Source organism: Nipponia nippon, unplaced genomic scaffold (assembly GCF_047370975.1).
Source record: "Nipponia nippon isolate SJK-2023a ecotype South Korea unplaced genomic scaffold, ASM4737097v1 scaffold_25, whole genome shotgun sequence".
NCBI classification, from domain to species: Eukaryota; Metazoa; Chordata; class Aves; order Pelecaniformes; family Threskiornithidae; genus Nipponia; species Nipponia nippon.
In genome coordinates this window covers 7593698-7620273 of record NW_028262342.1, presented here as the reverse complement: position 1 = coordinate 7620273, position 26576 = coordinate 7593698, and the positions used below count along the sequence as shown (strand labels likewise).

Sequence of the window (26576 nt, the reverse complement as noted above, 5' to 3'; positions counted from 1 at the left end):
GGGTCTGGTGCTGGTATCGCAGTGATTTGGAAGGTGTCTTTTAAAAAAAACATGCTGGTGCTTTCTTCCCATCCTATTTTGCTTTTCTTTTTCTGTGCAAACAAATTTACCATTTTTGTGGTGCAAGAGCAAACCAGGCTAGATGACCCCTCACCGCTCCTGTTGGCCCCATGGGATTTTTCAGGGCTTGGGCATTATCTAAGGGGCCAGCACAAAATTAAGCTGCGGGGTTTCCTGATACTGGAAACCCACAATATTTCTTTGGTAAATGGAAATTTAAAGCTCTCAGAGGCCGGGAAATGTTTAAAACCAAAATGCAAGATTCACCTGGGTTGTTTTAGAGAGGGAAAAATGAAATGTCGTGAAAATAAATCTTTTTTTCTAAAGCGGGCTTTAATTTTAACTCCAGAGTTCCAGCAAGTGCCACTGGTGTCTAAATTACAGCTGGGAAAATCGAAGTCTGCATCAAAGAGCAGACCTGTGAGCAAGCATCTGTAAAGGCAGTGCTGCCTTAAGTCCGGCCCTGGGGAGTTTGTTGGATCAACACGTGGGAATCAGGGCACAGGTTGGGAGCAGCAGGCACCAGCTCCAACACAAGCCTGGTAAAAACAAACAGTTTATAAAAATACTCAGAGATGCCACATTTTAAATCTGCCCAGTGATCCACCCCCCCAGCTTTTTTTGCCCCTCTCATCTCAGGTGCTGCAATTAGCTGAACATGCACGAGCAGCAATCAGATGTTTAATTGCAAATGCACGTTATTTCTAATCTCGGGAGGTATTCTGAGGCAGCTCTTAACAAAAATCTTATCTGTCTCCTTCATACTGAACGGGAACATTTCTGTGTGTCCCAGCAGCCAGCGTGTCCTCCAAACCCGTGTCTCCCTGTCCCCAGCGGCGGGAGATTGTTATTTGCTTTCTAGTGCGATATTTCCCTTAACAAATCCCGAGGAAGTTGCAGGGGGCTGGGGTGCCTCCGGGGCATTGCACGGGGCTGGTTGGTCCTCAGGGGCTGGGGTGCCTTTGGATGCAGAAAGCTGCTCCCCCCCCCGCCCCCGCCAGGGGCACTGCTCAGGGCTGGGGGAACCTTGGAGCACTACACGGGACTGAAGCGTCCTTGCAGCAATGCGTGGGGCCGCGCCGCCCCCCCCCCCCCCGGGCTTGTACTAGGCCGAGCACCCCTCATGGCACTGCACGGGGCCAGGAACCCCCCGGAGCATTGCACGGGGCTGGGGACCCCCCTGGAGCATTACACGGGGCCAGGTCTCCCTCGGGCCATCGCACGGGGCCAAACACCGGCCCCGGGGCATTGCACGGGGCCGGGCCTCCCCTAGTTCCTGGCCGGCGTCGCCGCCGCTTCCCCCGGCAAGTGCGCGGGGCGGGGCGGGTGGAGCCGGGCCGGCCCGCCAGGGGAGGGGAGAACGTTCTGATTTGCATACCGCAGCCACTCGAGCCAATGACAAGGCGCTGCGGGCGCCGTCGCCGAGACGGGCAGGCGGAGCGACCAATGAGACGCGGGAGGAGGGGCGGGGCGGCGGGGCGGGGCGGGGCGCGGCGGCCGGGGAGACTCGGCCGGCGCGGCACGCGGTGTCACTCGGAGCCGGGCGGCGGCGGCAGCGGCAGGTGGGTCTGTGCGTGGGGCTGGGGGCGTCTGCGTGGGCGCTGCACGGGGCTGGGGGAGAGACTCGGGGCTGCCTTGCGTGGGGCTGCCTGGTTCTGCGGGAAGTCTGTGTGGGGCTGGGGGCGGTGTGTGGGGCTGGAGAAATACTGTAGGTCTGTGTGCGGCTGGGGGGGATAGCGTAGGGCAGTATGGGGTTGGAGGGAGGCGTGCGTGGGGCTCTATGGGGGCCATTGGAGTCCTGCGTGGGGCTGGGGAGTCTCGTGGGAAAGGGGATGGTGTCCCCAGCTGTTACTGCGGTGTGGGATGGGGGTCCCCACCCCAGTGCAGGGATGTCTGGGGGGAGTTAATGCAGAGGTGCCCGAGCGTTGCTGGGGGCACTGGGATGCACTAGGATGGGGACGGGGGACGAGGTGGCATTGGCGGCACAGCGTCACACCGGATGGGGTTGGTGTCCCGCCGTTTGTGCCAGCGGGACGGTGCTCGAGGGAGGGGATTTTTCTTTTTCCCACTTTTCCCTCACAAAACGAGGTTCCTGTGCTCAGCTAAAATGTTTCCTCTAATGCCACCTACCAAAAATACGCTATAGGGCATGTGCATAAATGTGTAGTTTCATTGGCAGTAGGTGTAAGCAATTGCACAAGGTAAACGTGAATATTTTTTTAAGCTTCTGCTATTTTTCCCTCCTCTCTGGGTGCAAAACCTCTTTCAAAGCTTCTGTTTTTAGAATGCATATTTGGGTGAGCTTGCTCTTATCAAGAAAGAGTATTTTAGGTGATGAGGTATAAGAGCTCATGGGCGATACATCCATCATTGGTGCATCCCTGGCCGGTGGTTTCCATGCTGCAGCTGTGTTTCTGTCCTCGCTGTGCTGTCATGCTAAGCAAATGGGGCCATGATGCTGCCAGTGGAAAAAAGCCTTGGGGGGAGGGAAGGCCAGGAGCTGATACTTCAGGGTTTTTAAGGTAGAGCGTAAATGATGTCTCCCTATAATGAGCTATTAAACTGTTGAGGTGGATTTGCGACATCACTGGGGCATCAAATCCAGCCTGGAAACTGGTATTACAAGTTCAAATGAAAAAAAAAATTGAAGGCACAAATCGCTCCTTCTTTTAAAACGTGCACAAGTCATGTCCCTCCTGCCCCCTTCCCTGCCCTGCAAAGGGCCAGGGGGGAAGAAAATCATTAAATCCCTCTGACAGAGTCTATATGTGGCTTTTATGGAGTGTTTTCCTGGAGATGCAGTGGGTTTGGGTCAGGTGGTGATGCTGCAACTCGGAGATGCTTAGGTTTTATTTCCAACCTGGTACTCCAGAGATGGGACAAAACTGCAGGGAGGAGGGAAGAAACGCTGCCGAAGCAGAGGGAACGACAGCCACTGCTGGCAAGGGGTTAACCAGGAGTATGGGGCTGGGCAGGAATAACTTTTCAGTGGTGGTGAGAATTTTGTAGCCCAAAGGTGGGATGCTGGGGTCCTTAGTGGGGATGCTGGTCCTCGGCCCTGCAGTGTGATGGGTGATGACAGTAACTTCTGGGACACAGGAGGAGGAAGGCGAGGGTGCGATGGAGCTGGGTGCTAACGGGAGCCAGAGGCAATGGGGTGCTGGTGGAGGAAGGGGTGGCCAGAGATGTCTTGGGGGTCTTGGGGTGATGAAGCAGGCAGGGCTTGTGCTGGAGAAGATATGTGATGGTGTGAGGAAAAAAAGCAGATTTCTGGGGAGTTAGTGGAGAAGTTACTACTTCTGCCAAGACTTGCTGGAAGGGACGACAGCATGTGGCCTCTCCTGTGGGCTTGGAAGATGGAGCGGGACCAGTGCTGGAGTGGGCTCGGGGCAGAAGGCTGGCATGATGTGGGCTGCTCATGATGCCCATCCTGCCTGGAGCAGAGGTGTCTGCCAGGATGACAGCTTGTGCGATTATTTTTTCTTCTTTTTAGAAGAAAATAAAAGCAAATAATCGTAGCTTCCCAAGGTTGTATTTGCTGAGCATACGCTTGAATTATGTTGAGGTTCTTTCCCAGCACTGTTGAAGTGTCTCCCTGCTGGGACAAACCAGAAAATAAGGACAATTCCCAAGTGAAAACCAAACTGCATCCTTCAGGAACATCACCGCTGTGTAGTTAGGCGTGTTTTAATTACCGGCTTGCAGAAGGAGAAAGTTTGCTGTGAGGCTCGAGATGCTCAGCACCAAGACCACCCTCTGTCCGACCATGGCTCCCCAGGCTGGCTCAGGGGGAAAACATTCTGTAAAGTATTTGGAGAATAATTTGTTCTCAGTTATTTATACTTTTATTCTGTTTAATATTTCATTTTATTTTATATTCACTCTCAGTTATATATATTTATATAAGTCGTTACAGCCCCTTGAGGGAGCTGCGGAGCTCGTACTGATCTCATGCATCTCACCGGGAAATAATAAATCACTTAGCAAGGCTTTTTTTATTTTAATGCTGTATGTTTGTGGGCGTAAAGAAATGGCCACAAGTGCTCTAATGTATGAGTTTTTTATCTAATTTGTTTGTCATGGAGCCGATGAGCTTTTCCATAATCAGTAATTGTGGTTGAAATAAGGATTTCTGATTTTGCAAGTGAGTGTACTGGAAAATTAGGAAAATAGTAGTAAAGTAACTGTCAGAAGTGAAGAGATGGGATGGTGAAGGACTGCAATTAAATCATCTTCTGCCTGTGGTGTCCCCTGTTCATAAATAGTAGTATCACTCTTAGAAAATTAGTCTCATTGGAAGTATTCCTATTTCAAGTATTTTTTTTATTTATGTTAAATTTAATCACATAATTCAATAAAACAAGCCCTAGGAGGCACGGCCTTGCAAATAGCATCATCTCTGGGATGTGACTCCCATCCCGGTGAGGAGCCCTAGCGAGATGCAGGCTCCCTCCCCGTCGTCGAGTGATGCACGTGTGTGTGTGCGCGCACACACGTATGCACAGTTGGTACATGCGTGTTTCTGCTCCTCTGGGCTGACGGGGACGAGGGTGAGCCGGCAGCGGTGCAGCATCATCCCCAAAGCCACAGCATCCTTGGCAGCCTCCCACCCCGCTCCGCTGCCCCAGGGCTGAGCTCCCTGCATCTCGCAGCATCCCCCAGCGATGGCAGCGGCGGTCCTGGTCCCCCTCCATCAGCTTGGCCGCTCATGGTGTTTCCTTGTCCTCTCCAAGAAATTCCAGTTTGGCGTGGCAACAGGCTGGTGTTTCACAACATGCTGGGAATTGCTGTTTGCCCGATATCGTGAAGCACACGTGGCTTCAAAAAAGGTCTTGGGTGCTGGGTTATTTCTGGGTGTGTGGCGCTGCCGGCAGCAATGCCGGATGCCGAGTTGGGGATCCCCTCTGGAATTTGGCACCAGGGCTCTCAAGATGCTGCCAAGCTCTTGTGCGTGGGGAATAAGTGATTAAATACAGCATTTCCACTGCTGGGGGGTTGCTGTTGGTTAGGGTCACCTGGCTGAAAGTTTGTTGGAGAAACCCCTAAATCTGTTGCAAGCAATGAGATGCTTTTAGAAATTTAAAAAAAAAAAAAAAAAAAAATCCAAGTTTAATTGTCAGATTTATCCTGGAGAAAAGGCTAAATTCAAACAGAATTGGCAAACAAGGCGTTTCTTGTTTATTCCCATTTTGCATTTAGTTTAGTTCCCCCAAGCTGTCTCTTAAAATTGAATTTGCTCGGCGTTGGTGTAGCTGCTGCCAGGAGGATGCTCCGAGCTGCCCGTGGAGGGGGTGAGCTTTACTGGGGTGTGCTGTATGGGGGGGGGAACTTCACATTTACTAGCCAGAGGTGGAATATTTCTTTCCAGTGTCCCCAAAAGCCTGGCTGGGCCTGTTCTCCCTAGTTGTTTTGACCAGGGGAGAAGACACGATGGAAAGGAGCCTGCTCATTTTTGATGGCAAAAAAAAACAGTTAGAGGGTGCCAGGGAGTGGGTAGTACGATGTCAAGTACTTTCTCACTTTTTAAAGATAGTTTATATAACTGGCTTGGCTATATTATTATATTTTCTTTTCCTCCGGTTACATAATCCTAATTTATGAAAGCATTTGGAAATTGCATTCCCCGCTGTTACGTGAGTGTCTGTATATAATGGCCACTGAGCTTGATAGGATGCTGTGCTTGGCCCCTCTGCCAGCTGTTTCCTGGGAAGCTCAGGCAGGTGTGGAACAGCTAGTTATACACTTATTGTTATTATTTTTATATTTTTGCCATCAGTGAGGCTGTGTTAGCCCTTCCAGGAGCGGGATGGGTGCAGGCTGGTGCCTCTCTCCTTGCTGATGGAGAGCAGAGGCTTTGCTGCTGGCCCCAACATTCTTGTTTTTTCCAGTATTTTTGGGATGTGCCACTTGTGGCAGAGGCTTGTCATGATTTTTGTGGTGGGAGCAGCTGAAATCCTCTCTGGGGCCGGGGGCAGCTTCAGGGGCAGGCAGGATACAAGCCATGGAGCATCACTGTGTAAAATCCTCAACCACATCCCGTCCCTGGCACCTTCTCCCCTTGGAAGAGCAATAACCCATAAATGTTTATGGGCTTTTGCCTTCCGCAGTATATGTTTGTTGTTCAGAATAAAAGAGGGGAAAAAAAAATATTGCTTGGTTATTTCACATTAAAGTGGAGGGCGTTGTGTCTCTGGGTACCCACGCTGGAGGGGAATGGACCAGGGGCTGCTGGTGGGATGCTCACAAGAGGGCTGAATCCAAAGGAGCTTTATCCCTGTGATTTCTTATTTTGAAGCAACCTGAAAAACCACCAAGCAAGCATTTCCTCGCTGGTGCCTTGCTAGATAACCAGGAAAAGAGCCAGATGATTTTTAATGGGTTTATATTGTAAACTGGGGGAAAAAACCCCAAAACCTTTCTGAAAGTCTTTTGCATATTGCTGGTGTGGGTGCACTCGCCTCGCTCCTGGGGGATGCAGACAGGCTGAACCCATCTTGCTTTCTGTTGAAATATTTATTCTGGCAGGGAGCAGCGAGCCGTGAGCCGTCCTGCTTACTTTTCCTCTTGCTGCAGCTGAAACTTGAGGGCAGCCTCTTATTCAACATATTAAAAAAAAAAAGGGGGGGGGGGGGGAATTAGTTATGAGTTGGATCTTAACTATAACCACTTTAGAAGCTTAAAAATATTAGCTAGGCAAAATTATTAAGCAAGTGTGACGGGAACACATACCGTTGTATTTAAGTTAACCACATTCAGCAGTTTCCTTTTCTCCCTTCGTTATTCTCTTAATTGCTTAAAAACCTCCCTTTGCTGCTATAGCACCAATATCCTCTGGTCCTTGGGAGGTGGACTGGGATAAAGGCGACCGCATCCCTCACTGGGATGTCCCGTGCTGGGAGGGGATGTGAGGCTATGGGGTGGATGGCACCGGGTTGTTCAGGAGGGTACCAGGGTCTCCATGGGCAGAAGGAGTTAACCCTGGAGCAGCAACTAGCTGTAGATAAAGGAGACTAGGGAGTTTGCTTTGGTCCCCAGTGAGTCAAGGTTTGCCCTCGGCCTGATGGAGGTTCGTAAGGGTGCTAGGCGATTAAAGCAGCTCTGTTTGCATTTTGTTTTTTTGCTTGAATAAAAGTTGCCATGACTGCCCCACTGGGATGTTAGCTGCTTGCACAATGTGCATGCTAGGAAGTAAATCAATCCATGTGAGTCTTATTCAGCGATAATTTAAATTTTATGGCTTCCCCGTTTATTTTAAAGGAGGTGGGGAAAAGTCAAGTGGCCAGGATTTAAAAAAAAAAAAAAAAAAAAAGTTAATTTTTAAATCAAGCTGTAATGTATGAGTGTGAGAAATGGCACTCGATGTCTGGGTGCATCCTTATGTGTTGGGATGGAGCTGAGGATTATGTGGAGCTGCCCTGTTGGGCTTAGGAAGGTCGTGTTTTATTAGAAATCCCGATTTTAACTTCTTACCAACTCAAACACCATCTCCCTGGATCTCTGCTCCATAGGCTGGCATTGCAGGCATCTGAAAACACCCTCGTCCAGGGAAAATAGTTCCTCCTGTCTTCTCTCTCCTGCTGCACGGGGACAGTTTGCTCAGTAAGTAGGTATTTTATTAGAAAAAATAGTTTTCTCAATCGAGGGGGAAGCGAAACCACAGTGGGACGGTGGAGACACCCCAGCTGCTGTGCTAATTGGGTCATTCTTCGTTATCTGTCAGCGGGTGTGCTGGGGATGGAGGATGGAGGTGCATCCCCATGCAGCTGCCTGGCTCGAAGGGCCAGGATTTGGGGTGATGCCAGCTGGGATTTGGGGTGATGCTGGCCAGGATTCGGGGCCCTGCGTCTCCCCCCTGTGCATTTAGATTCGCTGTTTTTTAGCCTGACCTTTGCATTTTAAAGAAACTCCCTCCCGTGTTGCAATTTGAAGCTTTTAGGGCTGTTGCGGTGCCATGGAAGCGAAAGCGCTTTGTGCTAAGTGGTTCTTAAAAACAAACCCCAGAGCAGTCATCTCTTATTTTTCCAGTCTGTTAATTTTCATCCTGACTTTCAGCAATGGTCAATAAAAAAGTTGGACAGACTATAGGTGTCCCCCCCCTTTTTTTTTTTAAGCTGATGTTAAGATGCTAAATGCTGTTTTATGGAAACAGCGAGTCAAAGCATCTTCCCGTGGCTGCGAGGAGCAAAGGAGCTGCCACAGGAGGTTTTGTCCATGGTCTCATCACCCCTTTCTGCCTATGCTGGAGCATGGTCTGTGGCTTAAAACCATTGTCTCAGTTCTCCCTTCTTCTTAAATCCTGTTTTGGAATAAAGCATATGGGTTTTGTTTTTTTTTTTTTTTTTAATTTTTTTTTTTCCCCCCTCTTCTTACCAGGTATTTGTGTGAAATCCCCACTGTGTTTCTGGGTAGGTGCCTCCCAGGACCCCACCCTGGACCTTCAAACCTTCTCTAGCAATTGCATGCTGGCAAGGTGAGACCCCTCAACCCCACCCCACCCCAGCCTTTCTTTCCCTCCCTTCCTTTCGCCTCCCGTGAGCCTCTGGGAGGGATCTGCGATGTGAAGTTCTCATTTGGAGCTGGCAAATTCCTGGTATGCCGATTTCTAGGAAACGTGGCTCAGGATCGTGTGCTTGGTAGAACCCTAGGATGTGTGATACCTGTCTGTCCTCAGACTGGGGTTGGACATCTGCATCCCATTCTCCGCTCTGAATTTTCTCATGTTTCTCCGGGCTGGAAGATAGCAACATCCATGCGGAGAGGGGATTGTAAAAATAAATGGCTTGTTTTTATGGCGTGGATTTCTGCGCAGCATGTGCTGGTGTCGTATGGTGTGCATCCTCCCGGAGCAGTGTTTTTGTTGAAAAGATCATCGTTTGAAAGGCACGTGCAAAGGGGAAAGGGCTTCAAGATGCTCCTGTTGCAGATCACAACTGCTCGGTTTTCCACGAGCATATGTCTGGCGTTGCTTGCAGACAGCCTGAAAAACACACAGGGCTCAGAGGATAACAAAGGTGGGGAAGACCCCAGGCACTGCACAGCTTAAAAAGAGGAAAAAAAAAAAAAGCCTTTTGTCATACCTGCTTTTAAAAAAAAATAGACAAAAAAAGCTCAGAATGCGTTTTTCTGAAGCAGCAGCTGAATCAATGTCTGATTGTATGGAGGTGCTAAAATTGAGGTAAAAGCCATAGCACTGCCTGGCTGTGTTGGGCTGTGCAGGTGGGTGCTCAGCCTGGGCAGCCTGTGCCTGCTGCAGGCGGCTTAATTGCACGTGGGCATCGATTGTGACTTAATTGCTCATGGGCATCCATCGAGGCTTCGTTTGTTTATGAGCATTAATCACAGTGATGCCGCTCTCTGTTTGGAGGAGGGAAATATTTGCAACTGCTTGCACTGGCGTGCAGGGCAGCATTTGGGGAGACAGTGGATTTGCAAGAAGGAAAGATGCAGCAGTTGTTACTTTTGATCAATTCAAGGAGTTTATATTAGTTGAGCGGGCCTGAGAACAGGCGTGCGCTGGTGCTGTGGGTCGGGATGTGCTGGTCCAAGTGAAGCACGTGTCGTGAATGCGTAGGAGTCTTCTGAACTCGCAAGCCTCCTTCTTTGCTCAGCTAGAAGCTCTTTAACGTATTTCATATTAATTAACACTGAGACAGTTGCACTTGAAGGAGAGATTGTGTCCAGGTGTCAAAACCTCTGGATTTTAAAGCTTGTTTATTGTAGCTCTTAAATTACAGATTAAACAGCTACACTGAATTTTCAGATCATCCGGTAGAGTGGGGACTGATTAAAAGCAACCAAGTGAAAACCCCAAACCCTTTCCTTTAGCTCTGAGGCATAACTTGGCCCTTTCTCAGGGCCTGGGGAGGGTGGAGGTGGCGGCTCTGGGTCCCTACGGCTGCAAGGCAGCCCCGTGCCCAGCCATGAGGGCCCAGGCGGTGGCTGGAGGCATGGACCAGACCCCAGTGTTGGGCTCAGAGCTCGAGCAGAGGCTTTTTGGGGGGGTTTACAGGCTCCTGCAAGGGACTTTGCTTCAGGATGCGAAGAATCAAGCTGTGCAAAACCACCCCAAACTGTGCAAAACCGCCCTGTCGTGTGTGTGCACCTTTGCTGGGGCATTTCTTGAATCACCTTCCCATTGCCTTTCTTCTCTGTGTGTGGAAATCCCTTTCCTCTTGGTGGCCTTTCAGCAATGCCCTATGCCTTGCAAATTGCTGCGCCTTTCGGTGGAGGAGGACCCCCAGCCTGGGGGGGTTTAATCCTTCCTCACCCTCTATCCTCCTCCCACCCATCTGTATTTACACCCCAGGGAACCGAAGCAGCATGGGTGTTCGGAGGAGGGAGGATGATTTAGCCTGGGTTCATTTACAGACTTACAACATTAAGCTTGTGGGTAACAGCAACGGGAGAGCGGGATCTGCTTGGGGTGTCAGAAACACCCAGAGGCTTTTGCACGGGGTAATTAATTAATCCCCTCCCTGTATCCGGAGCACATGCAGTCCCACAATGAGAAGATTCAGGCTCTGACACCTCCAGCAAGCTTGCACAGCTCTTGGCACCAGTCCCCGGCTCGCTGGTATAAAATCTTGGGGAGTAGCAGATATTTTTTTTTTCCCCTACAACTGTTTGTTTCAAATTAATTGGGATTTTGGACCCCAGCCAGCCTCCTTCTGTCCCTCGAAACCGGAGATAAGCGGGAGTGGCGTGGTCTTTTCTCTAACCTAGTTGGAGCTGTCATCACTGGACGGAGAAGTCTCAAGCTCTTTCATAACATGGACCACATCTTAATAGCCAGTCTTGTGGGCTCCATCCCTCCCACTGCTTTTGACGCAGAGCGTCTCCCCTCCCGCTCGCCTTGGCTAGCTTCCCTGGATGACTCCACTAATTGCTTACGTAGAAAAATAATGAGAAGGATGCGTATGATGTATTTTTAGATGTCTCTTGGTGGGATTTAGCAACCGGCGAGCCAGAGCCAGCAGCTCCCCATCTGTCTTCTGCATCCCGGTGGTGGCTGCTTGGTGGAGCTCGGGAGGTTCTGCCCCAGGAGGTGACACTTCCTTTGCAAGCTGCGCCCCTTTTTTCGGGCTCCTCCTGCTCATTGATAGATGGGTTATAGGTGCTGCATCCCTGGTGCTGCACAGGATCTGTGCTGGGAAGCTCTGAGCCAGTGCTGGCAGCGTGCCCGTGCCGCGATGGGCACCAACACCTCCTCACTCATCTCCAAGAGGATGGCCATGGTGGAGGCATGGCAGAGTGGACCATGGTGGCTTGGAGACCATCTCAGTGCCCAAATCATAGAATAGTTTGGGTTAGAAGAGGCCTTTAAAGGTCATCTAGTCCAACCGCCCTGCAATGAGCAGGGACATCTTCAACTAGATCAGGTTGCTCAGAGCCCTTCCAACCTGACCTTGAATGTTTCCAGGGATGGGGCATGTACCATCTCTCTGGGCGACCTGTGCCAGTGTTTCACCACCCTCATTGTAAAAAAATTTCTTCCAAAGTAACTGATGGCATGTTTTCCACTGTATAAATACCCGCAAGATGATGAGTCTCACCACCAAAGTTGCTTTTTTTTTTTTTTAGTGTTTTTTTAGATGTTCCCATCTGAAACCTCAGCAGAGCAGGGGAAAGGGAGCAGATGCAAAATCTCATGAAGTATTACCCCAAAGACTGTGATAATTGAGCATTGCAGCAAGTACTTCCCTTATTTTTCTATTTCCTTCTTCCATGGCAGGGCTCTTTGTGTCTCAGTGGCTTCCTGTGCTGGGGGAGCAGGGCTCCAGCTCTTCCCTTTCCACCCGGGTGTGAGGAGCACAATTCTTCTTGCAGCACAATTTATCTGCCCTTGGAGCTGAAAACATCCTTTCTTTGCTCTTTTTGAATCCCCCAAATGAATGATTTCTCCTGCTGGTTAACATCAGCTTCCACACCAAAGACTGTGGGAAAATTTTGCAATTAGAGTGACTTTAATAGATCTGGTTGATGTCTTAAAAAATCCATCGCTTTCTAATTCTCCGTCACATGTTTCCTTGATTACGTGTTGCACAGCAGTGTGGCTACCAAAATAGCCTTATGATCTGAAGGAAATCATTAGGAAATACGTGTTTTAAACCGTAGGCAATTCTCTTTTCACCAGGCACCATTGGAAAAAGTCTGCATTTGACAAAAAACGTGGCTTTTCTGGCACCTTGGCTGCTTGCACGGTGACATTGGGAGCGTGGTGCTCTAGCAGTTTGCCCAAAAATACCCAGTTTCTTAAGAGTCTTGCTGTGAATTTTCTCTTTATCTGCCCAAATAGTTGGGATTCTTTTGGTGTTGGGTTTGCTTAACTAAAGCTGTGTGTTCAAGTTTTTCCGTGCAAGGTGATGCTTTGCTTGCCTGAGACTTGAAGCCTGCTCTCTCTTTTTGGGGTGTTCTTGGTGAGCAAGAGAAAGTGAGGTTTGCCTGGGGTTGAGGTGCTGCTTTCCGAATAATAGAGTCTCTGACAAATAGGTAATTCCTTGTGGAAAATAATCTTAAACTGTATAAAATAACTCAAAAGGGAAATGATAGCCTGGTGCACATATTTCTAGTACCCATACCCAAGGGGTGCCCACCTCTACACGAGCCAGAAGGAATGGGTGAAGCTTGGTGGCCATCAGCCCTTTGCTTCTCACCTGCAAGCACTTTCATCTCTCCTGGCTTCACCGTTGCCCTTGGTGTCTGCTAATGTAGGTGCTTCAATGCTAGTCCTGCATCAAAACGGGTGCTTGGTAGAGACCACCGCAGAAGATCCCACTGGTTTGAGTGCAGCACCCCAAGATGAGTTTCCACATTTTGCCTGGTGTCAGGAGTCAGTTGGCTGGCATGTGCATTACCTGCTGGTGCTTTTTTGGGTAAAACTCTTGCTGGGGGAGCCTCCCGGGGCAATGCCAGGGGTGTAATGTTGACCTAGGGAGGCTGAAGATGAAGGCTGGGACCTTCATGAGCATCCCTATTGCTGTGGCCAGATGAAGCCATGGGGCTGTCTCCTGTCCCCAGGCGGTGAGGATGGCTGGCGTTGCACATCAGGGTTTCCTGTGCCCTGTGGTTCAGCAGAGCCTGGGTGGCCCCTGGGAAGGGATTTTCCACTCTGCAGCTGGAGATGTGCTCAAAGTTTCCTGCCCTGGCCCGCAGCAGAGCGAGCTGCTTATTTTCTTTAACCCTTTCCTCTTACACCACCTCCTGTGGTCCTGGCAGGCTGAGGGGGTGCATGCCGTGTCTCCGCAGGTCCGGGGCTTATGCAAGGAGACCATGACCACTGATGAGGCCACCAAGAGTGAAGGGGAGGTGCAGGTGGTGGCTCTTGCCGAGCGTGGGGAGGACATCACACCAGCTCGAGACCGAGGGGTCCTGAAGGTGAGGGGGACTTCCAGGAGGGTCTTGCCTTTCTGCATTTTGGGGTGCGTGGTCATGTTGGTGGGCTGCATCCCCAGCCTTTGGGGTCCTGTAGTACTTCCAAGGCTGTAGGACTGATTTTTTTTTTTTTTTTTATTTGAAAGGCAAAGGAGATGAGCATCACTTGGAATAAAGAAGGATGGAGTGGTGTTTGAGACTGATGGATTCAGGCTGCTCAATGAATTTCACTGCTATTGTGTTCCTAATCAGATTATTAGCTGTAAATCCACAAAGCATTTCTGTGTGTGACTCACAGACATTAGAAAGAGCACATTACTGAGGTCATCCAGTCTGCTCCACAACCCCTTTTTCATATTCAGTGCCATTTCTGGACAGTTCTGCTCCCCAGCGCTTGCTTTTCTCCAGTTGAATAGGACCTTTCCTCTAAGAATAGTATCCTCCCCTGTGCCATCCTCAGCTCGAGAACTGCTTGTTCCAGGCTGTAGCATTCAAAAAACAGTGTTGACAAGAAGTGAGTAGTGAAATGACACACCCCTGCGAGTAAAATGCATACAGACAGAAAGTGAGCGTAATTGCATTCACTTCAGGTTTCGAACCACGGAAATCCAGACACCCCTGCAAAGCACAGGCAGGTCTTTGCTCCCAGCCCTGTCTTGCTCTGTCACCGTGGCTCAGGTTTGGGATTTATTTTTAGGGGCTGATGGGAGGACAAATTCTATGACTCCTTCTCCAGCCTCCCTTTGCTTTAGAGCAGCACTGGGGTGTATATGGATGTGTGTATATATATTTTTATGTATATGCATGCATGTGTGTGTGTGTATATAAAAATGCATATGTTTGTGTATCTCTCTCTCTTTCCATATGCATCCTTAGCTGTCCCATAGCGTCCCTTCTCATGGGTGGTTTCTCTCTCTCAGATCATTAAACGACCCGGGAGCAAAGATGAGTCCCCCATGATTGGGGACAAGGTTTACGTCCACTACAAAGGCAAACTGGCCAACGGTAAAAAATTTGACTCCAGCCGCGATCGGAACGAGCCCTTTGTCTTCAGCTTGGGCAAGGGTGAGCCAGTCTGGGGGGTCCATCCATGGGGATGCTTGAAGGCGGGATAATCCCGGGGCGGGGTGGGATGATCCTGGGAGGGTGGGACCCTGTCGCAGGACAGATGGACAGTGTCAGCCCTGCCTTAAGTGACTTCTGAGGGCGAGTTTTTTTGGGGTGCCATCCTCGCAGCACCCAGGCTGTTTTTTTCTGGGCTGCCGGTTGCTCCCTCCTGCCTGACATCTGCCTCTCTCCTAGGTCAGGTAATCAAGGCATGGGACATCGGGGTGGCTACCATGAAGAAGGGAGAGATCTGCTACTTGCTCTGCAAACCTGAGTACGCATACGGCTCTGCTGGAAATGCCCCCAAAATCCCCTCCAACGCGACCCTCTTTTTCGAGGCAAGTAATGCCAGTGAGCCAGCACGTGGATGAGCTCACTTGCTCCCTTTCTGACTTGCCAGCCAGCTCAGAAATAAAAAAAAAACAACCCAACAGAAAAACCAGCTTGGATTCCTGAAACGTGTCCCTTTGCTCCAGGAACCGCTGCCAGGGTTTTCTCAGAAATGTGTGTCTGAGCTGTGAGGCTGGGACTGAAACTCCAGCTGGTGAGAGCCCTAGTCCCGGGAAGGGGAGGGAGTGGGCAGATTCCCGGTTTAAAAATGCACATGGGAAGGAGAAAGCGGCTGGGAAATGCCTCTGGGTGCTAAAAACCCATGAGTGCCATAGGGTGGAAGAAACTCAAGGTTTTTGCATGGTGCGCTTGCTGGGCAGGGCTCATTGGACCAACGCAATGGGGCAGGAGGAATGGGTCTGTCCTAAATTAAGGCCTAGTCCTTCCAAGCTGAGTGGGGACTAAGCTGTGGGTCAGAGCTGGTCCTGTTGCAGAATGAAGGGGAAACTCCTGCCTGCGCTGGTCCCGGGCAGCTTTCACAGCATCTTCCAGCACCGGCCGTGTTGTACCCTTACAGGCTTAATAAACTTATTTTTACTGTTACTTTGTGTTATGCTTCAGGTACTGGATGTGTCCCAATTTCTAATAAATCGGGTGTATTATGCTGTGGCTTGGAGCTGGCTTTTATGGCCAACTTCTGCTTGTCAGCTGAGTGGAGAATTAGCTGGCTTGGCTTTCCAGCCAGAGGATGAACTGCTGCTTTGTGGCTTTTCTGTTGTTTTTCTCCTCTCCTTCCCCCCTCCCGAGCTCTGCCCCCCTTTTCTTTATTATTTTTATTAATTTTTCTTTTAGGTTGAATTGCTTGACTTCAAAGGTGAGGACTTGTTTGAGGATGGAGGGATAATCCGGAGGATCAAGAGGAAGGGAGAAGGTTACTCTAACCCTAATGAAGGTGCTACAGTGGAAAGTGAGTGCTGGTCCCTCTGGGGCTGGGGGGCTGGAGGGGTGAGCCTGCCCCAGAGCAGCCCTGCTTTCTTCTCCCTAGCAAGGAGCTGCTGGCACTGTAGAGGTTGTAGGTGGCCATGCATCACGGTGGGATGCAGTTGCATCCATCCAGAGGCTGGACGGGATGGAGAGGAGCTGGGAGAGCAGTGGTTCACTGTCTGCCCGTGGATGCTGCTACAAGCTCACCTTGGCATGGCCCCGGCGGTGGCTCTGCCAGAGCTGCTGGCTGGGAGGGTTGACTGGAAAACCTCAAGCCATGGGAGCAGCCAGGCAATGATGGAGCGACCACTCGAATATAGCCTGCGCTCTGTTTTCTTAGTCATGTTGGCAAACGCATCCCTGCGAGACATGGTGCTGCTCAGCCAGCAGCTGGGGGAGGATCAAGGGAGCAAACTCCCACAGGGGTTTGGGGCTCTGTGTTCTCCTCCGACCTTTCTGCATCCATTGCAGTGTCCAAGCCACTCTGGGATGTGCCAGCTGCCAAAACCGCGGCTCTGCCTTGTCTCAAAAGTATCAGTAGCAGGGACATCTTCCCTCGATGGCATCCGTTGCTAAGTGTTTTGGGCACTGATGTAGGTGCTCGGCAGTTTCTTTGGCCTTGTTATTCCAACGTTGATCGTCATTTTCGTGGGTTTTATCGCATCTGCTGCAGAATGGAGCCTTGTCTTTTCCTTCCCTGCGGCTAGAGGGCTGCTGCTGGTGGCGGGGGGAAGGAAATTAATACGGAGGGTTTGCTGAGGCCAGGGTGGTCCCAGCTGACATGGGAGGATGAGGAGCTCCAGTCCCATTGGGCTCTCCCTGTTCTGATCATGTTTCTGGAGCAGACGTTTTGTGGGGCTGGACGGGAGAAGCCAGGCTCCTTTTTTTCTTTCCTTCCCTGGAACAACCTGGCCACAGACACAGAGCTCGCTCCGTATGGGAGGCATTTACTTTCTTTTCCCCCTTTCAGAGCTCCCATGCACAAAGATTAACTCCCTTTAGCAAAGGAGAAATTGACTCTGAGCTGTGACAGCTCGTAAAGCTCACCGCCTTGAACGGCTGGTTTTTCTGACAAGAAATGAGTTTTTGACTCAGCCTCTACTGTCTGCCTCTCCCACTGCGAGCATCGTAGCTGGGGACCAGCCACGAGCCGAGCTTCAAGCTGGCTCTGCTACCCCAAAAGTTAAACTAAAAGACTAAATACAATTGAAATCATCACAGATCCAGCGTTCCTCTTTATTTTGATTAGGTCTGAGGGTGTTACAAGCAGCACCATGCCCAGTGCGGAGGATGGGGAGACCCCTGGTCCCTCTGTGGTTGTTCCCTTTGCAGCTCAAGGTTCTCATGAACATGCTGATGCTTTAATGGCTCAGGAGGTGGCTGAGGCAGGGAGGGGGGAGCGCCAGCCAGGAATCATCTCTCTGAAAGGACGTAAGGAGCCAAATAACAAGGCTCCTCGTACTCCTGATGCCCCAAAGCCTGATGCTGTTTTACCTATTTCAAACGAAAGCGTCCATTGGAGCAAACACTGCGAGCATGAGCACACGTGTGGTCAGTCAGAATAATGGAGATTAATGCCCTCCGAGGCGATCTTGCGTAACTGGTGTTGCTTGTGCAGGGCAGAGGTGGGAAACGTGGTGCTGATCCCGCCCGCAGCCCGCTTGTCGCGCCAGCCACTCTGTCCGCCGCCACCTGCTCCTGCGGCATTTAATTCATTTGGACCTGTACATTCCTGTACATCCCTATACATCCAGGGGCCGGAGACCCTTAAATATATCCCCGTGAGAGACGATGAGGAGAAGCAGCACCAGGCAGCCTTGCAGGGAGCATTTTGGGTGCAAATAGGCTTGCTTTTTTTTTTTTTTTTTTTTTTTTTTTTTTTTTTTTTTAACAAATGTAGTGCTATTTATGATGGGCACTGTTGTGGGCATGGAATGGCCGTGGGGACGGCATGGCAGCCGTGGGGATGGCATGGCAGCCTGCCCCGGGGCAAGACTGTGACCCAGGGGAGCAGCAATGGTTTATCTCAGCCATGTATTTGGGAGGTGCATCGCCACTGGAATTAAGCTGGAAGAAACCAAGCTTCCAGGAGTGAGCATCTCCAGGCTGGAGTTTTGAAAGCGTTTTTACAGGTTTTAAGTTTTATAGAGCCTAATTCACAGTTCCGGTCCCTAAAACCCAGGCTGCAATTGAAATCTGGTATTCCAGCTTTTGTTACAACCTTTCCCCCCCACCCCTCCTCCTTCTTCATTTTTAATCTGAGTACAAATTGCTGTCAGCACATCAAGTTCATGTGCCAGCCGCACTCGGTACACTCTGTTCTTAGCTCTTCAAAAACAAAATCGCTGCAGGCACCGAGAGAACAATAAGTCAGGGCTGCAACCGGAGTGATGTTCCTTCAGCAGTTTTTTTTTTTCCTGTAATCCAAGAGTGGCTGCAGCCAGCTGACCTGCTCCTGGAAACCTGAGCAGAGATTCCCCCCCCTTTGCCTAGTGTATTTTATGTGCAATTAAAATAGAGCAAAACTATCCTCAAAGGGAAGAATCACAGCATCTTCCTGTGTGTCCTGTTTTAAAGCAGGATCTTCCCGTCGCTGCCACATCCTGCTGGGGACAGGGGACCTGGGAGAGCTGTAGTGCTGCTTTTGGGGTGAGGGATTATGGATCTGTACTTACTGGGAACATGCAGGGGGATGGCATGGTACTGTGGGGTTGCTGGGTTACCTGTATTTTAGGCTGAATTTTCCACTTTTTTGTGCCTAAGAAAATAGCCACCTTGATTTTGGGTAGTGCAAAAATAGAGGTCAGCCCCAGAGGAACTGGATTTGCCTTTTGTCCTTGTTCTGAGCTGGGTGAGCACACACCAGCCTGAGCCTCGTGGTCACTGCATGCCAGTGGTGGATGCAGGATTTATCCTGGCATGCTGGCAAGCACGTGAGCATCCTCTGCTCTACTGCACTTGAGTTCCAGCATGGCTTTGGTGGCAGGAGGGGGGTGACGAGGCAGAGCTTGGAGTCCTGTCCCCACGGTGGGGAGAGCATCCTTGGGTTGTGTTACAGTGGTGTTTAACGCCCGAGGGATGGACCTGACCTGGGAACGGGGGTCTGCCTGCAGTCTCACTTAGTCCATGTGTCTCATCCTGGGGACTTTCCATAGGTCCCAGGGCAGGAAAGTGTCCATGGGGCAGAGGTGGGCAGGTTTCCTTCAGCCCAGGCTGCAGCTCTCCTGTACGGAGCCCAGACCCTCTTGGCTGTGTCCAGCACGGTGTCTGTTTCGGCTTGTCCTTGTGCTCACCTCCTGCTACCCCTGCCACTGGGAGGAGATGCTAGGTGTCCTGCAATAGCTCGGGTCACATCCTGTTCTCTCCGCTCTGCAGCGAGCAAAGGTAAAGCTCGTGTCCTTCCAGGCTGCAAAGCCTTTAAGCACAGTTGTGACAACATTAATGCCTCCCGTGAATTTTTCCTCTTAAAAAACTTTTTTTGTTTGTTTCAGCTTTTTTTTAACAGTACATAGGAGTTCCTTATGAAATTGCTTTTACTTTATACCTGCCTGCACATGTATGCCTTGTACCTTGCAAGCAGAGTGCAGAGAACATAAAACTGTCCCCAAAGCCTGGAACATCTTCAGGACTGAATAAATAAAGAATAATCTTGCTGTGGAAACCCAGCCAGGAGTACCAGGTGGCGAATGTGCCAGGTACCTGGTGTCTGCTCCGGCTGTGCTTCTGCCAGCATCTGGGGCTGGAACAGTGTGGTTAGTGGTTGAAGACTTAAAAAAAAAAAAAAAAAAAAAAAAAAAAGACGTTTATCTTGTACTTTGAGTTCTTACAGGCAGGAGAACATAGCCTTGTTTTCAAGGTAGAAGGCAAGGCAGTATAGCACTGTATAGAAGATTTGTAATCGCCGTGATAAACTGTGTGGCGGTGTGCCAGGAGCAATATCCAGTTCCAGTAAGACTTGACTTGTGCAGTTGAGTACGAGGGGAACATATTAGTCATGATGTTTATCTGTTGTCTGGTCCTTGGTTAGATGAGATATGCCTGTCCTGCTTTTCAGCAATGTTTCCAAGCCTTCCCCATCCCTCTCTGCTCACCAGAGGCTTCTTGGCTGCCCCCAGCCCCGTGTCTTCCCGCTTCCAGGGCTTCCAGGGCTGGAGGTTTTGCTGGATTTTGGGAGATATGCTTTAAAAGATGCTTCCTTTGGAACCCACCTTGCCTTGGTTTGGGTGGCTCCGGGTGCAATCCTGCCCCATGCCCTCTTGCCCCGCTGCAGTTCACCTGGAGGGATTCTGTGGCGGCACCAGATTTGACTGCAAAGATGTGAAATTCGTCGTGGGTGAAGGGGAGGACCATGACATCCCCATTGGCATCGACAAAGCCCTGGAGAAGATGCAGAGGGGAGAGCACTGCGTCCTCTACCTCGGGCCACGGTAAGGAGCATTCCCGCAGGGATGCTGTCTAGTTTTAGGCTTCCAGCATCTGAGGTCATTTTAGCACTTGCAGAAGATGGCGATTCTGAAAACAGGACTCTCCAAGAGAGCCTCGGGTTAGCAATGCCAGCAGGGATGGCAAGAGCGACCAGGGGCATGTAGGCAGGAATGTCGAGATGCTTTAAAAAAATGACGTAAAAGGCGTTTATCCGGGTCCTGGGGCTGAAAGGAAAATGTCTCCCTGGAAATTGCCAGGGCTGGGTCCTTCCACTGGAGAGAAACCTGTATAAATAGACAGATTTGATGCATCCGGAGAGGATGATTCCCAATACATAATGCATTGTGTATTGTCAGATATCTTTGCTCATGGAGAACAACATCATCCTGGCCCCAAAGCGTTAGAAAGCTGCAGGCGTGGAGCTGGGTGTGAAACCAGAATTAGTAACCTGGGTCTGTCTTTATAGCCAAATGCTGCCGAAATGAAGATTTTTCCACCCCCCTGCTGTGATAGCTCCTTTCTACCCTTTCAGGTATGGCTTTGGCGAGGCAGGGAAGCCGAAATATGGCATCCAGGCGAATGCAGAGCTGGTGTACGAGGTTACACTGAAAAGCTTTGAAAAGGTGAGGGTAGGAACGTGCTGGTCCCTTCCCAGGTTATGGGAACGCTGGTGCCTTTGCAGCGTCCACCCTTTGTCCCTGGCGTGGCTGCAGCCTGGCCCCTGCTGAAGTGGATACGTCACCAAGGATCTCTGTGTTCTTAATTTGTTCTTCTCTGTTCGTTTGTTTTATTTTTCTGGCTGGGGTCCAACATTGGTTCTCTTACTTGTTCCTAGCCTTGTTCCTTTTGTACTATTTTTTTTCCCTTTTATTTTTTTCCCTTTTTTTCCCTTTTATTTTTTTTCCCTTTTATTTTTTTTCCCTTTTATTTTTTTTCCCTTTTATTTTTTTTCCCTTTTATTTTTTTTCCCTTTTATTTATTTTTTTTCCCTTTCCTTTTATTCCCCCCCACCTCCACCTCCCCTGGGCTGCACAGATGAAAGCTGGCGTGTCTGGCCAGCTGGCCCCGAGGAGCTCAGCTGGCATGCCAAGCCGGCTGTGCCCGTGGGGAGGCTGGGGACGGGATACAGGAGATGCCCATGGGATGGGGCAGGTGCTGCTGTGCTGCATCCCTGACTGGGTCCCCTCCCCACCCCATCACCCTGGCCGGAGCGAGACCCACTGCATCCCTTCTCTGCTGAGGGATGTCTCTCCCCACCCTCCTCTTCCCTTTTTGGGGTTTATTTTTGTCAGGGTTTTTCCTCCTGTGGGGTTGTGGTGGACAAACCACCTTGCTTGGGGTGAAGTCATGAACCTGGTGGGGGTTTCTCTGTTGTAAAGGGCTCCAGGTCTGCACCTCCATGTGTGCTCTAGGTGTCTCCTTGTCCCCAGCCTCGCAAATTAAAAAAGCTGCTAGACCTGCCCTCTGTAATACTGCCCTGAGGGGGCCCCACTCCTTAACAAGCAGTCCTAGAAAGCCATGTGGTTCTGCTGGTGCGGTAGGTTGCTGTGCTTCGTGCTCCACTGGGATTGCGCCGAGCGTTTATTTGCAGGCCAAGGAGTCGTGGGAGATGGACACCAAAGAGAAGCTGGAGCAGGCTGCCGTTGTCAAGGAGAAAGGCACAATGTACTTCAAGGTTTGTAAACTTAGGGATGGTGGAGGAGGAGCAAGGGAGCTGGAAATAAATTCGGGGTGACTGTTGGATATACGACTTAGCAGTCGTCAGTGTCAGAGAAGCTATGTCCCCCCCAAACAGTACTGGGGAAGGCAAGTCCTGCCCTTCCTCTGCCTTTTTCTCACTCCCTGACGTACCTTGTCCTTTCCCAGTATTGCCTTGCCCATGTGTGCTCCCTGCGGAGCAGGACGGCGGATCGGACTGTTCCCAGGGGTGGATGTGACCAGGGCTAATGCTGAGGGGCTTTGCGGTTCCCCTTCCCAAGCTGGGGCATCCTGATGCTCCTCTGCTCTGCACAGAGGAGGAACACAAGCTCTGACTTGGCTTTTCATAGGGGCTGCACACCAGCAGCTCCAGCCAAGTCCCGGTGTGGTTGTAGGTATTCGGCATCCTCCTTCCTTTATTTATTTATTTAACACGCTGCATTAAACTCATAACCTGTTTGCAGGATGTTTCGGGAGCAGACCGAGCGTTGTTGTTGGGGATTCCTCTAGCCTCTTCTTCTTTGCTCCATCCCAGGAAGGCAAATACCTGCAGGCAGTGATTCAGTATAGGAAGATCGTGTCCTGGCTGGAAATGGAGTACGGCTTGTCTGAGAAAGAGTCGAAAGCCTCTGACTCCTTCCTCCTGGCTGCCTTCCTCAACCTGGCCATGTGCTACCTGAAGCTGCGAGAGTACGCCAAAGCCGTAGAGTGCTGCGATAAGGTAGAGGTGCACGAGCCCGGGCGTTGGAGCATCCTCTCCTCTTGCATGTTTTCACTGGGAGTTTGGGTTTTTTTAGATTTCTTTTTGTATAAGAAGCGATTTCCAAGCAGCAGTGGGATGGTGGCATCCCTTCTGCGTCTTCGCGTCTCTGTGGATACTGCATGCTCAGAGACTGCAGGAGCAAAACTTCAAAGTCCACCTGGGCATGCACTTAAATAGCTTTTCTTCCAAAGCCAGATCCACATGAATGGATGCTGCATGGACCGACAGCCTTAGGATGCTGTTTGGGTCTGCCCAGGCTGGATCTGGGCGTTGGGTGCTGATCTGGGTACGACAGAGGCAGTCTCTGCCAGAGCTGCAGCGGATCTCCAGATCCGTTGAGGGGTGTGATGGGGCTTTGCCAGTCCCTAAAAGAGTTACAACCTTGTCTTTGTCAGGAAACTATTAGTTCTTTTATAAAAGGCTTAAATTTAAGCATCTTGCTTATGGGAAAGATAGTGAAGCTAGTTGCCTTAATCTAAAAGGTAAATCATCTCTGAGATGCATATGTGGCTTTTACTAAAGGACAATAATGTCATTGCTAAAGCAGGGAGACAAAACCACGTTTAATCCAGCTCCCTTGCCTCTGAGCTCTCCATGCTCCTCTGGGCTCAGGTTTAGTTTTTACACCTGATTTCTTGTCTGTGGGTTTGTCGCCCACTGACTCTGCCACTCTCAGGAGGATTTTAAGCAAGGAGAAATAACTAAACTATATTAATGATGTGCCAGCTGCTGATAGAGGTGAGTCAATCTTTGTTGAGCAAGATACAAGTGCTCTGGAGAATTGAAGCCACCTTGTCCTAATTTTGGCAGATTTAATGAGGCTTTAACCACAAGGGGGTCTTTGGGGGATCCCCAAGTTGCTAACAGGGACCTGTGTGTTTCCAGGCGCTAGGACTGGACCAGGACAACGAGAAGGGCTTGTACCGGAGGGGCGAAGCCAGGTTATTGATGAACGAGTTTGAGCTGGCAAAATGTGACTTTCAAAAAGTGCTGGAAGTGAATCCACAGAACAAAGCAGCGAAATCCCAGATCTCAGTCTGCCAGAAGAAGACGAAGGAGCACAATGAGCGGGACCGGAGGATCTATGCCAACATGTTTGCAAAGTTTGCAGAGAGGGATGCAAAGGTGCGTGTTACCCATTTTTGGCCATCTAGCAGGCTGTGCTGAAGGATGCTCGGAAGGTTTGTGATGAGAAGAGGTAGGTTAAAACCAGTTACATTATAGATTAGGTTGAGGATGGAGGGATAGAGCCTGCTGCAATGGGAAGAAGTGATTTGTTTCTTGGTCTCTCTTATGCAGAGACTGCTGTCAGATGCTCAGTGATCAATAGAAGTATTTGCGATGTGGGCTCACGAGGGCTGATAACAGGGTTGGTATTTGTACTTAATTTTGCTGTTCCCATCTAGTGACTGTTGACCTCTTGGTCATTGGTAAAATGAAAAGTCATCCCGTCTCTGGCAAGGCCAAGGGTACTTTGAGACATGATAGTATCGATTTCCTGAACCTGGTAAGGCAATAGCCTGCTCCTCTGCTCGTACGGGGAGATTGGTGCCTTGTAACAGGCTCTCATCCAAAATTCCTCTGCACAAAACCTGGTGTACTGTAATGAGAGGACACAGCTTTGCAAGCCATCTGCATGGGTCATTTTTAGTATAATCTCTTCTGAACTGGTGCCTGGAGGTTGAGGCTGTGGAATAAGTGACCGGTGCAGACCCTGGGTAGCAGTGTGCTGGGGTAGCTGGCTCAGGGCAGGGAGCAGGGCTGGCTGCTGGCACCATGGTGCATTGGCTTGTGCAGCTGGCTGTGGTGAGGAGAGTCACTGCTGGAGCAGGTGTAAGGCTTTACTGTGCCTTAGCACTCCTCTCCTGCACCTGCTGGCTGGGCTGCACCCATGGCTGGGTGTATAGGCTGCACCTATGGCTCGGTCCCGTATCTCCACTCCGATGCTGCTGCCTCGTCTCCTTGTCCCTCTCCTCTGTGCCCCTGCATCCATCTGTCTGGGCTCACCCTGCTTCCGTCGAGGTGGGTCACATCATTCCCAGGGGATCCCATACCTTCCCCAAAAGCTCGCTGAGCCAATGAGGTTTAACCTCCGCCAGCCGCTGAGCCAAGAAAACAGGAGCCTCTGGTGTGAGCCATGGTGGTTGATAGGCAGGGGGGAGCCAAGGAGAGGAATTTTACCTGTCCTGCCAGGTTTGGTTGCCTGTACCCATCCCCAGCATCGCTATCACCTGCCTGCTGCTTCCTCCTCACTCCTGTTTCTCATCCGTGTGCTTTATTTGCTATTTTGCAGGAAGCAGCTAGCAAAACTGGGGTCGAAAAAGCAGTGGAGAAAGCAGCTTGTGAAAAGGGACTGAAAACTCCTGGTGCTGAAGAAGAAGAGGCCGAAGGACACGTATGATGGAGGAGGAGGGGAAGGGAGAGCCTCTTGCCCTCGGCCCACGCAGAAAAAGGTTGCTGCCAGACCTTGGGACTCGCCAGTGTTTTCTTGTAAAGCTTGTTACAGTTTGTGTGATCGTGGAAGCAAAAAGCGCCTCACAAAGAGCAATGAACCCTGTCCCACTGCCCTGAGTGCGCTCGGGGGCAGAACGGGAGTGGCGGGATGCCGTGGGACCACCGCACATGGAACAAATAGCTTTTTAACAGAGAGAAAGAGAAAAAAAAATAAATAAAAATTGAAACTCTTGGCTCTTGGGAGGTTTCCATAGACAGCTTGTCCCAGCTCTCTTGGCTTCGTGTCAGCCCAGCATCCCAGGTCCTCTGTTATGAGCTGGGATGTGGGAGATGCTCCTTGTACGCTGCAGTGCTACCTCCAGTTGTATCTGGCATGCAACCGCGCTGCACCACACCGGTGCCAGCACGGGGTGCCGCAGTGTCTCCGCCAGCCCCAAGCGTGGAGGGGAGCGCCGCCAGCACAGACACAGTTGGCTGCTGGAATCCGCAGCTGACTCACGAGGAATCCAGCACCCCAGAGCACCTGGCAGCTTGCTCACCCATGGGTGCTCACTGGGTTGGGGGGGAAATTGGTTTTCTCTCCTGGTGGCTTCTTGCCTGTGGCTGAAGGGGTTGCGATGCGGAGCCAGGCATGAGGATGAGGACCCGCATCCCCTCTGCTGCAGCCCTTTGGTGCAGGGATGTAATTTGCCTTTAAAGCACTGTTTTGAGGGGTGGATTTTATCTTCTGAAGAAGTTGGTTTCTGTTTCCTTGGAGAGCAAAAGCCTCCTGTCCAGCTCTGCTGCTCACAGGTGCTCAGTCGACACACAGCCTGCAGCCCATCTCTCGGCTCCCATCTTTAAATGGGAGTTTTATTGCTTATTTGGGGTCCGCATGGGGGAGAAAAAAGAGCAGGTTGATGTACTGTGGTTCAGAAAGCAAGTGACTGGGTCTGAGCTGGTACTGTGGGTTTACGGCTCATCAGTGAGCAGCTTTCCTGTGGTGAGGGGGGACAGCAGTGTGCACGGGATGCATTGTGTTCCTGCACTGGTGCTGCTGCCGCCTCAGCCATCGTCCCCCTCCATCCTAAAGGGACAACATCATTACTGTGTAAGAACAGCTTTCCGGTTGTTATTTTTCCTGTCCTTTGTAATACCCCTTTTGGAGCTTGAAAATAAACAACTGAAAGAAAAAAAAAAAAGTGCTTTTTCTCTGGATCCTGCTCAGCAAAGGGGGTGGCTGTGGGGAGAGCAGGCATGCTCTCCCCTGGGTGGAGATGCCCTGGGTCCAGCAAGGGGTTCGTTAAGGAATTATTAGTGTCCCCAAGGACCGATGCTGACCCTTTTTATCAGCACCATCATTCCCTGGAGAGCCGGGAAAGGGCCAGAAGGCCATGCTTCAGAG

General features: G+C 50.6%; 1 protein-coding gene across 10 annotated transcripts; it reads left to right on the top strand.

Annotated features, from left to right (window-relative positions):
• The first annotated feature begins 1554 nt into the window (after positions 1-1554).
• On the top strand, positions 1555-25447 carry FKBP5 (FKBP prolyl isomerase 5). 10 transcript variants are annotated; one of them, XM_087761785.1, is made up of 13 exons: positions 1555-1622; positions 7569-7659; positions 8434-8530; positions 13306-13434; positions 14352-14496; positions 14734-14876; positions 15721-15835; positions 20123-20279; positions 20810-20900; positions 21869-21952; positions 22511-22696; positions 23624-23863; positions 25032-25447. In XM_087761785.1, the coding sequence occupies exons 4-13, from the start codon at positions 13330-13332 to the stop codon at positions 25137-25139; spliced, it is 1374 nt and encodes a 457-aa protein (XP_087617911.1). In that variant the 5' UTR covers positions 1555-1622; positions 7569-7659; positions 8434-8530; positions 13306-13329; the 3' UTR covers positions 25140-25447. The 10 variants fall into 10 exon arrangements, with proteins under 10 accessions (XP_087617911.1, XP_087617913.1, XP_087617920.1 ...); XM_087761787.1 differs by having other exon boundaries at positions 13276-13434; XM_087761794.1 differs by lacking the exon at positions 13306-13434.
• The last annotated feature ends 1129 nt before the right edge of the window (positions 25448-26576 follow it).

What these genes read in the sequence shown, in the direction of transcription:
- FKBP5 (XM_087761785.1), top strand. Translation starts at nt 13,330, where the DNA reads ATGACCACTGATGAGGCCACCAAGAGTGAAGGGGAGGTGCAGGTGGTG. An exon ending in GAGACCGAGGGGTCCTGAAG is followed by an intron (nt 13,435 to 14,351) that starts GTGAGGGGGACT and finishes TCTCTCTCTCAG; the next exon opens with ATCATTAAACGACCCGGGAG. An exon ending in GTCCTCTACCTCGGGCCACG is followed by an intron (nt 20,280 to 20,809) that starts GTAAGGAGCATT and finishes CTACCCTTTCAG; the next exon opens with GTATGGCTTTGGCGAGGCAG.